The sequence below is a fragment of the Sceloporus occidentalis genome, unplaced genomic scaffold (genome assembly GCF_023333645.1).
Source record: "Sceloporus occidentalis isolate IW3139 unplaced genomic scaffold, rSceOcc1.0.p SCAF_1, whole genome shotgun sequence".
Taxonomy (NCBI): Eukaryota; Metazoa; Chordata; class Lepidosauria; order Squamata; family Phrynosomatidae; genus Sceloporus; species Sceloporus occidentalis.
In genome coordinates, this window is record NW_028316981.1 from 293,613,638 (window position 1) to 293,629,563 (window position 15,926).

At 41.1% G+C, this 15,926-nt stretch overlaps 1 protein-coding gene across 3 annotated transcripts in view; it reads right to left on the minus strand.

Annotated features, from left to right (window-relative positions):
- Positions 1-4,987, minus strand: part of C7 (complement C7) — a 39,780-nt gene extending 34,793 nt beyond the window's left edge. For all 3 annotated transcript variants that reach the window (XM_089496194.1, XM_089496189.1, XM_089496178.1), the window contains exons 1-3: positions 4,873-4,987; positions 4,493-4,548; positions 3,558-3,633 (exon numbers count right to left, since the gene is read on the minus strand). In XM_089496194.1, the coding sequence (XP_089352320.1) occupies positions 3,558-3,633; positions 4,493-4,548; positions 4,873-4,878 (138 nt within the window). In that variant the 5' untranslated portion in view covers positions 4,879-4,987. The remainder of the gene's footprint in view (positions 1-3,557; positions 3,634-4,492; positions 4,549-4,872) is intronic.
- Positions 4,988-15,926: the final 10,939 nt, after the last annotated feature.

Genomic DNA, 15,926 nt, shown 5'->3' on the forward strand with positions numbered 1-15,926 from the left:
TCCAAATAGTAACTAGGCCTGACCCTGCTTAGCTTCCCAGAAAAGCTAGGTGATGCAAAAATAAAACATACAAATGCACACTACTGTAGCATTCTCCCTGAAAGAGCCCAAATATGGCTTTGCTGATATGGATACCAGAGCTTAGAAATGTTACTTTTGGACTTCAGTGTCCAGAATGTCCAAGCCAGAAGTTATTTATTTATTTATTTATTTACAGTTAAAATTGTACAATTAAAATAGTAAAAATATAAAAATTACAAATATAAAATTTAAAACATACAAAGTTAAAATTAACAATCCAGGACCATCCCTCTCATCCAAGATCATCCCAGCAGGGATTCAGTAAGATGTATCTTTCTCTCTCTGGTGCGGTTCAGACCGGTGCTTTGCGCCAGCCTGGCCATGTACTAGGGTTGCGCGGGGGTGGAGCAACTGCACACTCCACAACCCTAGTACGTAGTGGCAGTGTAATCATGGCAGCCTCCCATCCACACAGGGGCCAACATGATGATGTCTCACACGTGCCATGTCCAAACGGCACAGCACATGTGTGATGTCTCTGTGCCGCCCCAGGCCACTTATGGCGGCCTGGCTATGGCATGGGAAGGAGCTCAGAAATGGAGCTCCTTTTGGGCGCACACATTGTTCCCACAGCAACCAAACGGCTGCGGGAACAATGCCAAGAAGAAAGGGGCCAAGTGGCCCCTTTCTCCCATGGCTCTGGCTCCCGGGGTGTTCAGGGGCATGAAGCCCCAAGGACACCCCTTTTCCACGCCACATGGTCCGGAAAAATTCCAGATTGGGGCTGCAGGGCTGCCGGTGAGGCTGCCCTGTCCCCAACCCAAAGCTAAAAGGGGTGCCACAGACCCACCCCTTTGAGTCAGTCTTACCGCACCTCCCTCTCTCTCTCTCTCTCTCTCTCTCTCTCTCTCAGGTCTAATCTGCACTGCAGAAATAATGCAGTATGACATCACTTTAACTGCCATGGCTATGGAACTGCCAGTGCTATGGAATTCTGGGATTTGTAGTTTTGTGAGATATTTAGCCTTTTCTACTAGAGAGGTCTGGTGCCACAATAAACTACACATCCCAGAATTCTATAGCATTGAGACATGGTAGCAATAGCAATAGCGAGTACATTTCTATACCACTTATCAGTGTACTAAACTGTTTACAAAGTGTAAGCTAATTGTCCTCAACAAGCTGGGTACTCATTTTAGTGACCTATGGGAAGATGCCAAGCTCAGTTGACCTGGAGCCCCTGGCTGGTATTGAACTCACAACCTTGTGGTTTTTGAGTGAGTAGCTGCAATGCAGGCATTTAACTAATTCACCATCACAACTGGTTAAAGCAGTATCAAACTGCATTATTTCTTCAGCGCAGATTAGATCTCTGTCTAAGAGGAGGGCAACTATAATCCTCCCTTGAATAAATCTTGCCAAGAAAATCCTGACTGGGTTGTCAGAAGCTGGAGTTGACTGAAGGCACAAATAACAACAAAGTCCTTTCTTCCAAAAAACAAAACAAAATAAAACAAGTATTTCCAACCTCTGCTGAAATGATCACTCACATTGTGTGCCTGTATGGTATGAACATGCTACTGTTCACAGTGTAGCAGCGGGGACTTGTAATACTTTAGTAATACTGCACTCATATATACTTTATGGTGAGGTGTAGTGCCTGAAATTGCAAATCTGGATGTGGATGACTTTTGTTGCAAATTCTATCTCGCACAAAACATGTTGAATTTTCTTGGTCCAGTTATAGAGGGTAAGAAACTGTGCACTGCACAACTAGATATTAGCTGTATGTAGAAGGTTGCATTTAAAGAAAAACTTGTGGAAATGGTCTGATTGATTTTCCCCCCACTCCCAACTTGTTTTACTTCTTGAAATAACGAATTCTAAAAAAGTATGCATCAAGGAAAATAATTTGCATTTTAATTTGAGAGCTATTGCTAACAAAAAAGAAATGGTTCCGTTTGGCAATTTTAACAGCAAATGAAAAAAACAGTTTTGATTATAATCTGTCCTTTCTCAGATTTATGCGCCCTCTTGTGGAAAATTAGTAGGCAATCAATCAATATGGGAAAGCTGGAGTAATTCAATTTAATTAATTGAAGCTGCAATCCCATACCCATTTATGGTAGAAGTAAGATCCATGGAATTCAAGCTCACAGGCTTGCACTGTTGGATAAGAATCCCATGCACACATTTTTCTAAACCAGTCTTTCTGAACTCAATGGGACTTGCTTCAGACTATATGACAGGTGTCCTGAAAAACATAGTCATTTTTGACTTAATCATAATTAATGGAGATCTAGGATACAGGGTGGTGCCATGGTTTGAGCATTGGACTAGGACACTGGGAGACCAGGGTTCAAATCCTGGCTTGGCCATGGAAATCCACTGAGAGACCTTGGGCAAGTCACTCTCTCAGCCTCAGAGGATGGCAATGGCAAACCCCTTCTGAAGAAACTTACCAAGAAAACCCTATGATAGGGTCACCTTAGGGTCACCATACGTTAGAAACAACTTGAAGGTACACTTCAAAAGCAAAGGATACAGTCCTCTTGGGTGTCCTTTTGTGCAAGCCCCTCTAAATGAGTGGGCTGTTCAAGAACTCAGCAAAGTTCTTGTGCACTTCCCATAACAATTGGGACTGAGCAGGAGAAGGGGCCCAATGGATTTTGCCCTACTCCAGTGCTTCTCAACAGTTAGCTCTTCATTTATTCCAAACTTCAGTTCCCAAAATACAGTGGGTCCTTGTTATCTGCTAGGGTTTGTTTCCAGGACCCCCCCCCCCTCCCATGGATAACAAAACCCATGGATGCTCAAGTCCCATTAAATACAGCGGCATAGTAAAATGGTGTCCCTTATATAAAATGGCCAAATGAAAGTTTGCTTTTTGGAATTCATACATTTTTAAAATATTTTCAAACCGTTGATGCTTGAATACATGGATAAAAACTCCATGGATGCAGAGGGCTGACTGTATCTTACAATTGATCATGTTGGCTAGGGCTTCTGGTTGCTGAAGTCCAAAACATCACTGCACTAGATTTCCATTTGCTACCATTATTTAAAACTAAATGAGCACACTACTCAAAATTTCAGTTGACTTCAGTTGATGCTATTCAAAAAGTCAGTTGACTAAACTGGATGTTCCTGTTACTGTTTTTCGCTCTCTATTTAACCCAGGTAGTATTAGTTTTTAATATTGTTACCAGTGTTTGAAGATATAGGAAAAACTATTATCATTGTTAAGTTGTGGTCAAGATGACACTACAAGTCTTCCTCCAGATATCTAATTTTTTGAGATCTCAGACAGTTAGTTAGTCAAAATAAGCAAAGTATGTACATTTATGTTTGGAAAAGTTATTTTTGAGCACTCATCTCCCAGCATCTCCATACATACGAGTGCAGGAGATTCTTGGAACTGTAGCTCATTAACTTTTCTAAGCTCAGATCCTAATGTATTTAACTTGATCTCATGATTTTTTTGAAGCGAGAGAGCCCACGTCACATATAAATGAGAAAAGTATAAAGCATAGTACCTGAGTCTTAGTACAGCCATCACATTCTGACCAAGGACCAAATGAATTCCAGTGGCAGTGAACTGAAGAAGAAGGTCTATTGGATTGTATGTTAGGAGGAAGAAAAATGTTGTCAAAATACAGGTGTGCGGAGCTCAATGGAAAAGTGGTGAGATCTGGAGAGCCACCTTAGCTTAGCTTCAAAATCAAGCAGATGTGACTTAGGAGATTCATGACCCATCTTACTATTAAACCCAGCTTGCATTGTACATTAAGTAGCCACCTTTTAAAACTGTTTTGGCAGCCATAAATTGAACATGTAAAGGATTGTATGGCTGCTACAGCTCTGTGTACCCATTTACCAGCTGAATCCTGCCCTTAGTGTAGTTGCTCAAAACACAAGAGCACTACCTAAGAAAAAAAGGGTTTCTCAACCATGGTTCCCTGAAACCTTAGGATTCTGCAAAAGGTCACTATGGGTTCCACAAGAGATCATAACTGAAAAAAACCTCATGCCCTAATAATAATAATAATAATAATAATAATAATATTTATACCCTGCTTTTCACTCAAAATTGGGACACAAAGCAGCTTGCAAATTAAAACTACAATTCAAACATACAAAAGTGTGCATTAAAATAGAATTAAACTAGTACATTATTAGTAGATATAGTAATTGTTATGTAGGAGTTCTCTGAGAAATATTTCATGGGTTCCTCTTGGGTAAAAAGATTGAGAAAGATGGGGATAGACAAAAATCTGGTTGTGATTGCTGGGGTGAGGGAGGGAATCTATCCATTCTCAATAATTGAAAAAGACAATTTCCACAACACTATAAAATTCTGGAAGCTCTGCTGAGGATACACAGCAACATGTTGTTGCAGGTACCCTACGTGCTGAATAAAACAAATGTAGCTTCTGACAAAAGGGTTTACAAGTGTTAAGGAAGCACCTACCTTGAAAAAGCTGGAAAGTTGCCCACAATTTCCAAGAGAAGTAGAATCTCAAGTGCCTAAAAGGAGGAGTGAAAGGGAAAGGGGGAGAGAAAATTGTATATTATTAAAATGTGTATTTGGCTAACATTTGGTCTAATTTTCCAAATGTGACTCAGGCAGACATCTTCTGCAAGAAGGTATGGCTTTCAGTACTGTCTCCTGCAAATGCATACATTCCAGTTGTTGCTGTTCTTGAATTCATCCCCGTTCATAGCTCCAAATTCTTCCGGGTCTGCTGCTACACTGTGCCTTTTTGTAAAAAATAAAAATCAAAACTTCTCTTTTCTAAATATTATTACCCTTTATTTCACTGTGAAAAATTGCCTCAAACCTTGGCTTACCTTCATGTTTACAGAAATGCACAGCAATACACAGCAACCAGAGGTGGAAAATATATTCCTTCCTTGGGATGGGAACCCAATTCAGAACCAGGAGGAGCAATTCTCAGTCTGTCTGTCTCAGACCTTCTGGAGACTGACTCTGCCTGGCTGTTTTGCTCATTCTTTCACAAGAGAGGCCTTAAGCAACACAGAGGAATGTTATGCCTAGCCCATCTTACATCTCTAGGGATACCAGCAACCAGATCCTGTGATTGCTCAAGTCTTTACAAATAGACTATAAATCAGTGCTCAGCATCATATACTATGAATGTTTTAAAGTTATTATACTGGAGCTTGCCCATGATTATACAGGTTGAAAATCCCTTATCCAGAATTCCAAAATCCAAAGTACTCTAAAATCCAAAATTGTCCACCTACATGGCTGAGATAGTGTAGGGTTGCCATAAGTGAGGAGCTCCAAACCGGGACAAATGTAGGACAAATGTAGGGCAACATTTTCAAATGTAGGACACATTTTTATAAAAATGGAGGACGCGCAAAAAATTGAGTTTTTTTTAAAAAAATGTTAATATAAATGCGTGTTTTTAGGCATGATCAAAATGGAGGACATTTTGGCATTATTCCTAGACAGATGGCAGAAATGGACTTGCCCTCGGGTTCAACTGTACATCTCAGAAGTGTGTACTTGGGCAAGGGACTGTGGTTTTTCTTCACTGCGCATGAGTTTGTAAAAATCACAGCAAGTTACATTGGCCGTGCCTCAGAGGCTTGTTGATATCAATATCACCATCATCATCATCATCATCATCATCATCATCATCATCATCATCACTATAATTGGCCAAGAAAGGCAGACTTGTTAGCATTCAAAGCACCATAAATACACAAAAAATGCCCTTGCATATATTTAATAATAAAAAATAATGAAAAAATAAATAAAAAACAAGGCAGGGGTGTATATATTTGATAATAAAAATTAATGTAATAAAATAAAAAACAAGCAATAATAAAAATTAATAAAATAAAACAAAAACAAGCAATAATAAAATTAATGAAATAAAATAAAACAAGCAATAATAAAAATTAATAAAATAAAATAAAACAAGCAATAATAAAAATTAATGAAATAAAATAAAAACAAGCAATAATAAAAATTAATAAAATAAAATAAAAACAAGCAATAATAAAAATTAATCAGATAAAATAAAAACAAGCAATAATAAAAATTAATCAGATAAAATAAAAACAAGCAATAATAAAAATTAATAAAATAAAATAAAAACAAGCAATAATAAAAATTAATAAAATAAAATAAAAACAAGCAATAATAAAAATTAATAAAATAAAAAATAAAAAGCAATAATAAAATTTCAAAAAATTAAATAAAATAAGTATTTTATATTTTAAAAAATAATTTAAACCCCCCAAAATACCAAGGCAGACCTAATGGCCACTGACTCAGCTTTCCTCTTCCTCCTCCTCTTTCTTCTGTGGCCCAATTCTGCCCTGGCCTTCAGGCACCCTTCCTCAGGGACGTAGCTAGGATTTTAGGAAGGGGGGGGTCCAGACTAAGTGCCACCATTATAATGGGGCTTGAGTGCGGCGGCGCAGCAGCACACACCATTCATTTTTCTAACGGAAGGGGGGGGTCCGGACCCCCAGAACCCCCCCTGGCTACGTCCCTGCCTTCCTCCGGCTCCTTCCTCCTCCTCCTCCTCCTCCTCCTCCTCCTCCTCTCCCCCCTCCTCCTCCTTAGGATGCCTGGCACGGGAGGAAGGGAAGCGGGGCAAGCACGCGCGCGCGCACAGAGGGAAAGGGGAAGGCGCGCGCGCTGCCACTGGCCCCTACTGAGGCCTGGGCAGCGCGCAAGCTCTCTCAGTGGGGGTGCGGTGGCAGCGGCGCTTCTGCCGCCGGCCCGCCGAGGAAGAGGAGGAAGGTGGAGCCGGAGGAGGAGGAGGAGGTGGGTTGGCGCCGCAGAAGCCGCATTAGCAGCAGCGGCAATGGCCGGAGCGGACCCCCCAAACCGGGAACAAGGCACGGGTGGGGGCCCAAACCGGACCGTGACCGGGAGGGGCCCCCCGAAACCGTGAATGGCACGGGGGCCACCGGGTTATGGCAACCCTAAGATAGTGACACCTTTGCTTTCCAATGGTTCAGTGTACACAAACTTTGTTTCATGCACACAGTTATTAAAAATATGTTTAAAATTACCTTCAGGCTGTATTTATAAGATATATACAGAATATAAATGAATGCCATGTTTAGATTTGGGTCCCATCTCCAAGATATCTCATTATGTATATACAAATATTCTAAAATCCAAATAAATAAATAAACCAAAATCCAAAACAAAATCCAAGCATTTTCAGATACAGGAGACTTAACCTGTGCACACCCAGAAATGAATTGTTCTTTGTTTATTGGGGAAAGATGTCAAAATTCTGACAATGGCCCTATGCACTTTTATTTTGCTGGAAAGTGGGTCTTGAGGTTTTTCCTGATTAAAATTCAGTCTCCCTCCTCAGATCTGGCAAACTCACAGTGATGGCTTCCTTGATTGAATCATTCCATCTGCAGTGGCATCTTCTTCTTTTCCTAGTGTTTTCCACTTTACCAAGCATCATTCTCTTTCTCTATGAGTCATCTCATCTCATTATGGCGGGTTACACACCGCCATTAAAGTACGGAGTCAGTCCGTACTAGGGTTAGGAAGGTGCGGTGCTTCCGCACCCCCCTAACCCTAGTACGGACTGAGTCCGTACAAAATGGCGGCCCCCCTTCCACATGGGGGCCGCCATGACGACGTCACGACCGCGCCGCCTCTATACGGGGCGGTGCGGACGTGACGTCGTTGGTCCACGCCACGGCGCTTAGTGCGCCCTTTCTGCGGACCAGGAAGGAGCTCTGTTTCGGAGCTCCTTCCTGGTTTGCGGCGCCACTTTGCTTCGCTGGGCGCAGCCTTCAGACGGCTGCGCCCAGCGAAGCAAGGGAGAAAGGGGCCAAGTGGCCCCCTTTCTCCTCCTCCCCGCCGCCATGGGGTGTCCTTGGGGCTTGAAGCCCCAAAGACACCCCTTTTCAGGCTGCGGGGAAGCGGCATTTTGCCGCTTCCCCACAGCCTGAAAAGCGGCGGATCAGGGCCTCGGCGGCTGCCGTTCTGGCAGCTGAGACCCTGATACACCAGGGAAAGGGGTGGGTACAGCCCACCCCAAATGGGCGGTCTGTAACCTGCCTATATGTCCAAAGAACGATGGCCTCAGTTTAGTCATTTGGCTTTTAATGAGAGTTCAGACCCCAGAGTACCCCAGAGGACAGGATCAAGATTCAAAATGACCTGAACAGACTAGAAAACTGGGCCAAAGCTAACAAAATGAAATTCAACACGGAGAAATGTAAGATACTGCACTTAGGGCAGAAAAATAAAATGCACAGATATAGGATGGGGGACACCTGGCTGAATGAGACTACATGTGAAAGGGATCTGGGAGTCCAAGTAGACCACAAGTTGAACATGAGTTAACAATGTGATGCAGCAGCTAAAAAGGCCAATGCAATAAAAGTATAGTGTCTAGATCAAGAGAAGTAATAGTGCCACTGTATTCTGCCTTGCTCAGGCCACACCTGGAATATTGTGTTCAGTTCTGGGCACCACAATTCAAAAAGGACATTGAGAAACTGGAGTGTGTCCAAACGAGGGTGACTAAAATGGTGAAGGGTCTGGAAACCATGACCTATGAGGAACAACTCAGGGAGCTGGGGATGTTTAGCCTGGAGAAGAGAAGGTTAAGAGGTGATATGATATCCCTGTTTAAATATTTGAAGGGGTGTCATATCGAGGAGGGAACAAGCTTGTTTTCTGCTGCTCCAGAGAACAGGACCAGGAACAATGGATCCAAGCTGCAGGAAAAGAGATTCTACCTCAACATTAGGAGGAACTTCCTGACTGTAAGGGCTGTTTGACAGTGGAACAAACTCCCTCGGAGTGTGGTGGAGTCTCCTTCTTTGGAGGTCTTTAAGCAGAGGCTGGATGGCCATCTGTCAGGGATGCTTTGATATGGATTTCCTGCATGGCAGGGGGTTGGACTGGATGGCCCTTGTGGTCTCTTCCAACTCTACGATTCTATGATTCTATGATTCAAGACTGATTTGCTTTAGGACCAACTTCTCTTTTTGATAGTCCACAGTATCCTCAGAACAATTGCTCTGTTAGGAAAACTTGAAAAAGTTACTTCTCAGGTGGTGGGGAACGAGATAATTCCCATTCAAGATCTCTCTGTTAAATTATGCCTGGATGCTACAGGAACAAGCTAATGTGGTGTAGTGGTTGGACTATCACTCTGGAGACCAGAGTTCGATTTCTGCCTTAGCCATGAAAACCGACTGGGTGACCTTGGGTAAGTCATACCCTCTCAGCCTCAGAGCATGGCAATGGCAAACTCTCTCTGAAGAAACATGCCAAGAAAAGGCATGATAGGTTTGCTCCAGCGTCGCCATAAGTCAGAAGGGACTTGAAGGCACACAGCAACACCAAAAAGCTGTGGCAACTAATTTGATCTCTGTACCTAAGTGTCTTCAGGCTGTTCTCATTGGGCACACAGCAGTATGAAAAAACTGAAGTCACTGCCAAAGTGATCAGTTTTTGCTAAACTGATGCCCTCTTACACGGAGCCCATTATATTTCCTTATTAGCTTTTGGCCCTTTTAATACAATCATTATGAAGGTTCTGCCTTCAACTTCAAATGACCTTGGATTGTAACCACATCACATCCATTAAAATTGATCTTGAAATTTGTATCTCAAAAAGTTTTCAGGTCTTGATCTGAAGAATCTAGCTAACAGAAAAGTAACCCATCCTTGGATGTGACTTCATTGCTAATGTGTACTAATTTCCTTCTCTGTTCATTATCTGTGCTCCCATATGCCAACTCTTTTTTCCTTCTATTACTTCTGCAGATGGCATGGATCAAATAACTGGCTGGAAAGAGGGAGAACACCCCGGTAGTTACATTCTTAGCTTGTGAAATTGGCTTTCAGCATGAGCTTCTGGACTTGTTTCTGTTCACAAATGTCATCTGCCTTTTCCTAATTAGCAGTAATTAGCTCCAAAGCTCTTAAGGTATTTATCACATTCCAGGGACTAATAGAATATGCCTGGAGACATGGTTCTAGGAAATGTGTCAAATGACATTGTTTGATTATTTTCTTCACATGAAATGGTTCTTTCTCAAAGGCTGTAATGTAGGCTGACTTTTTATGAAGGCACCCAAAGGTTTTATTTGCACATTCATGCAAGAGCTGAAATGCCTTTAAAAAATAAAAAATGCTAAGTTTTGCATCATACACAGAACGTAAAATCTTTAAAGCCGGCCGATAACAAGAAGGGCCAACTGTATATGATGACATACCCTCCAACTTAATTATTTATTATATTTTATTTATATCCTTCTCCCCTCCCCCCAAAAAGGGGGGGACTCAAAGCAGCTCAAAATTTACAAGAATAATACAATTAAAAACCTACAAAAATGAGCATTATACTAGAATCAAACAAGTACAGCATTAAAACAAATCACACAATACAAGAATAAAATGAAATTTTAAAAAGACGAAAGCTTTTAAAAACAGTTGTTAAGACATAACAGTTCCCTCTAGCTCTTTGAAAACTTTCTCTTTTAAAATCTTTCACAGAACAAAACAGGGACCTAAGTGGCCAAGCAATATCAGAGCTTGGTTAAGATAGCAAAAGTTATGAAAGAACGCACACAGTAGGTGAGGCTACAGTAGTTTCTTGTTTTCCTGAACCTACTTGGAGCCTGTCCCCTCCTCTCTTCCTTCCATTGCTGAATTAACCGAGTGCAAACTGCTTTTGCAGTTTGAACTCAGAGGTTATTGACAATGTGAAAATAATCCAGGATGAATCTTGGTTAAATCTCAGTTGTTCACACGCATCACAAGTATACCTGGCCAAATTTTTTTTTTTTTTTTGGGGGGGGGGGCTGCCAAAAAAGCCCAACTCAATCCAGGATAATCAATATCTGTTTTTTCCCTGAGTTTTAAAAAAAGATCTGCATTGTCAGTAGTGTGAAGAAGCGATGCGAATAGATTCGTATAGACTCAGGATAAAATGCTGCATAACAAAAAAGGGGCTCCAAATGCATTTGCATTGTTGGCTCCATCTTTATTTGAATAGTTGCATGTATGAACAACCAAACTCACATTGATGCAATTTCACAGTGTGAATAACAAACCTGGAATGTGTAAGTGAGATGATTCGCATCATCATGCTAAAGTAACCCAACATGTGAATGGCCCCTCAGTTTGCAGCAAGTAAGGTGACAAGAATGAAGTGGGAAAAGAAGATAGAAACTGGGACATTTTAAAAGCATCCAAAAATGGGATGACAAAGGATTAATCAGGACATTCCCTGGCAAATTGGGCAGTTGCAGGGTATGTTATGACTCAGTATAAGATAGCTTCTTATGTCTCCAGAAGCCAGTCCTAAATTGGTGAGCCTTCAGCATTTAAAATTTTTCTTACTAATTAATAATTTCTGAAAGACCATTCCAGGGGCCATATCACAGAATGGCATGCTTTCTCTGCCACAGAAGGGAAACCCATGGATAGAGAAGTCTGTTCTCTGAAGCCTCCTCTCCATCTGGCTTCATGGAAGTTCTTCATTTTGGCTCCTTTGCTATCAGAACTCCAGTGGTAAAGACAACAAGACGGAGGTTTTCTGGGCACAAAATGGAACTCTCTCTTTCCTCCAACAGAAACAGAGATTAAACTACAGCAGATCTGAATAAAAACAAATACCATCAATATCTAAAAATATGTCAGACCTGGATAAAAACAACAACTTAAAATTATCAATACTTTAAAATAAATGTACATGTACATTCAAAGACTGAAAGGACTTTAATTAGATTAGATTGCTATGCTATCACCTTAAATTGCATAAAAATATAGTTATAAAATAATGTAGGCACTTGTCACTTAAAAAAAATTAAAACTTTTTAGCACATGCCAAATATATCTGAAATAATAGGAAACATTTTTATTAAAAGTAAGGTATAATTTATATACAATTTAAACAAAATTTATGTCATTGGTTCACCAGTCTGGAACCAGTTAACTAAGATCCATTGACAGGATGTCCCAATGGACTAGTACAGCAGCTTGGATGGTATCAGGACCAGTCCCCCACATAACAAAAGATAAGATGGTACCCTGTGTGTGCCTTCAAGTCGTTTCCGACTTATGGCAACTCTACGGCAACATTCTCATGGGGATTTCTTGGTGAGATTTGTTCAGAGGTTTTGCCTTTGCCTCTCTCTGAATGTGGTCTTCCTCTGAGTGGGTTTCCATGGCCTAGCAAGAATTCAAATCCTATGCCACACATAACATTTCACCTAAAGAAGACAACCAGATGATTGCATCTTACTTCAGCATTGGTGTTAGGACAATGTGCTCCACCAAACTTAAGCTAAGGAGACTTTCTCTTGCTCTTCAGCATCTCAGTTGGCGCTTTCACTCTTATTATTATTATTAACCTTTATTTATAAAGCACTGTAAATTTACACAGTGCTGTACATACAATCTTTTAGTTAGACGGTTCCCTGCCTGCAGGCTTACAATCAAAATTAGATTTACCAGGATTCTGGTACAAAGAACAAAATAGTGGTACAGGAAATGATGCACCAGGAATGTGACTGCTTGGTGTCCTGATCTGAGATGCTCTGCACCCACGATCTTACACTAATATGGGGGGAAATGATCACTTAAAACATGACATTATTTCCCTAGTTTCTCTTTATTGTGTGCGTTTCATATCAAGCAAGACTCCATTCTGCAATTTTACTTAAATTGCTTTAAGTTTTATAAAGGATTACATTTGGGAACTCCCATACAGCACACAGCTAGAATTCTACAATACTCATTTAAGGAAATATATATTTTAAAATCTCCCTAAAGCTTCAGACAGAATTAATTATACTTTTCCTGTGCCAAGTGACAAGCTGCCAATTAATTTCAGAAGGTACTAAATACTTTGTTGAATTGTGATTCAAATGGAAATAGAAGAACATCTCTGTGCCAGAGGGTTCTAGTCCATAGCATGCAAATTCTTTGTAATACTATTTTTCTACCAGTGCTTGGAAAAGATGCAACATTTCTTTAGGAATACTTTTTTGCAGAGCACAACGTGAAATGGAAATGAATTCCCTGATGCATAGAGGAAAGCCAAGACAATCACCATTTTAAATACAACACTTCAGAACCACTGGCTGCATCCACACTGCAGAAATAATCCAGGTTGACACCATTTTAATTGCCCTGGCTCAATGCTATGGAATTCTGAGAATTGTAGTTTTGTCAGACATTTAGCCTTCTCTGTCAGAGAGCTCTGGTGCCACAACAAACTGCAGTTCCCAAGATTTCATAACACTGAGCCATGGCAGTTAAAGTGGTATCCAACCCAATTATTTCTGTAGTGTGGATGCAGCCCCATGTTCAACAAAACAAAAAGAAGAATACATAAACAATATTGCTTTTCTACCCTTCAAAGATTATATGATCTTCTGATACATATTGGAAATCTTTGAGAATATTTATGTTTTGGTGTATTCAACATTTTTCATATTTCTAAAGAAACGTTATGATTTGGTGCCCCATTTTACCATCCCTTTTAATTTGACTCCACTTTATTGTTAATATGTCCTACTGACCTTTTTAAAGTCAGAGTTATCACAGGCAACCTAAAAACCCTAACGGCACCAGATGCCATGTAGGGTATGTTTCAGAGGAAGGAACTGGCAAAAATCAACTCAGGGTATTTCTTGCCTAAGAAAACCCTAGGAAATTCATGGAGTCACCATAAGTTGACAGGCAACCAATTAAAATCACTGATCTTTTCGCCTCTACAAGACAGACATAAGTGGTTAAGTGAAAATCCACTGACCTCTAGTGGCAATTTATGTTTATGTTCTTTATCTCAGGACTACAATGAAACAAAATACAGCTGTGTATCCATAGTACTGTACATAATTATAACAGTATGGTCCCACTTTCATTGCTATAGTTCCATCCTATGGAAATCTGAGATTTATAGTTTGGTGAGAAGTATTTAGAATTCTCTAATGCTGCAATTCAAGGAAGTGGACTAGAATGGGCTGGGGCTGGGCTGCAAATGCACTCCTGGCCACTACTGAAACCTGGGATCCAAGCTCAATAGTGCAGTCCAGAAGCACACCCAAGCTGCGAGCCAGAGATTTCAGGGGGAGTGTAATCCCATCCAGCATGGGCAATGTCCCTATTCCTTGATCTGCCTTACGACTGACCAGGAGCACCGCTGTCCTGTCTTCAATATGTTTGCCCTCATCCAGTCTATTACTGACAGGAGACACTGGTTCAGCACAGAGACAGCTTCCTTGGAGTCTGATGGGAAGGAGAGATAGAGTTGGATGTCATCCGCATACTGGTGACACCACACCCCCAAACTCCGGATGACATCTCCCAGAGGTTTCATGTAGATGTTGAACAACATGGGGGACAGAACAATGGGGCCCCACAGGCTAATGGCCAAGGAGTCAAACAGGAGCCCCCCAACACCACCACCTGAGTCTGGCTCTCCATAAAAGACCAGAACCACTGCAGTGGAGCCCTGGTGGCGCAGTGGTTAAATGCCTATACTGCAGCCATTCACTCGAAACCACAAGGTTGCGAGTTCAAGACCAGCAAAAGGGCCCAAGCTCGACTCAGGCTTGCATCCTTCCGAGGTCGCTAAAATGAGTACCCAGACTGTTGGGGGCAAATTAGCTTACTTGCTAATTAGCTTACTTGATGTTCACCGCTATGATCTTTGGAATAGCGGTATATAAATAAAACAAATTAATTAATTAATTAATAACAGTGTCCCCAAGTCCCATCCCATAAAGGTGGCTCAGAAGGATACCATGGTTGATGGTACCGAAAGCCGCTGAGAGATCCAGCAGGAGGACCAACAGGGACACACTCCCTTGTCCAATTCCCTGCGGAGGTCATCCACCAAGTCGACCAAAGCTGTCTCTGTGCCATAGCCAGGCCTGAAGCAAGACTGAAATGGATCTAGATAATCTGTTTCATCCAGAAACCCCTGGAACTGGGAGGCCACCACTCGCTCCTGAACCTTGCCCAAGAATGCAATATTAGAGACTGGCCGATAGTTATCTAGAATGGTGGGATCCAGGGAGGTCTTTTTCAGTAATGGTCTCATCACAGCCTCCTTTAGGCAGGATGGCAATTTGCCTTGCTGCAGTGAAGCATTCACCACTCCCTTTACCCACTCGGACAGTCCCCCTCTAGATGATGTCAGAAGCCAGGAAGGGCAAGGATCCAGTATGAACATAGTAGCCCTCACTTATCCAAGGATCCAAGTTTATTCTCAGGGAGTTTGTCATTGCCACTGCCATCCTTTGAGGCTGAGAGAGTATGACATGTTCAAGGTCACCCAGTGGGTTTCCATGTCTGAGCCAGGATTCCAACTCTGGTCTCCAGAGTCAAAGTCCAACATTCAAATCACTACATCATGCTGGCTAAAGAAAATAAATAAAAATGTTTTACCAGGGTTCGAATGCTGGCTCAGCCATGGAAACCCACTGGGCAAGTCACACTCTCTCAACCTCAGAGGACGGCAATAGAAACCCCCTCTAAAAAATTTGCCAAGAAAAATCCTTAGAGCTGCTATAAATCTGAAATGACTTGAAGTCTTGACAGCCGACATGGAGGAGTAAATTATTATTATTATATATTAGTATTTATTATTATTATATTATAATAAAATATATATTATAAAAACACTTGACAGCCAATGTAGAGGAGTAGTTATTATATATATATTAGTATTTACGATTATTATAATAATATTATAATAAAATATATATTATAAAAGAAAAAATATTGACAGCCAACATGAGGAGTAAATAATAATAATAATAAGATTTATTTATATGCTGCCCAATCACTGAGAATCCATGCGGCTTACAACAGAGGGGATAATACAAAGTAAAGCAAGAACAATAAACAT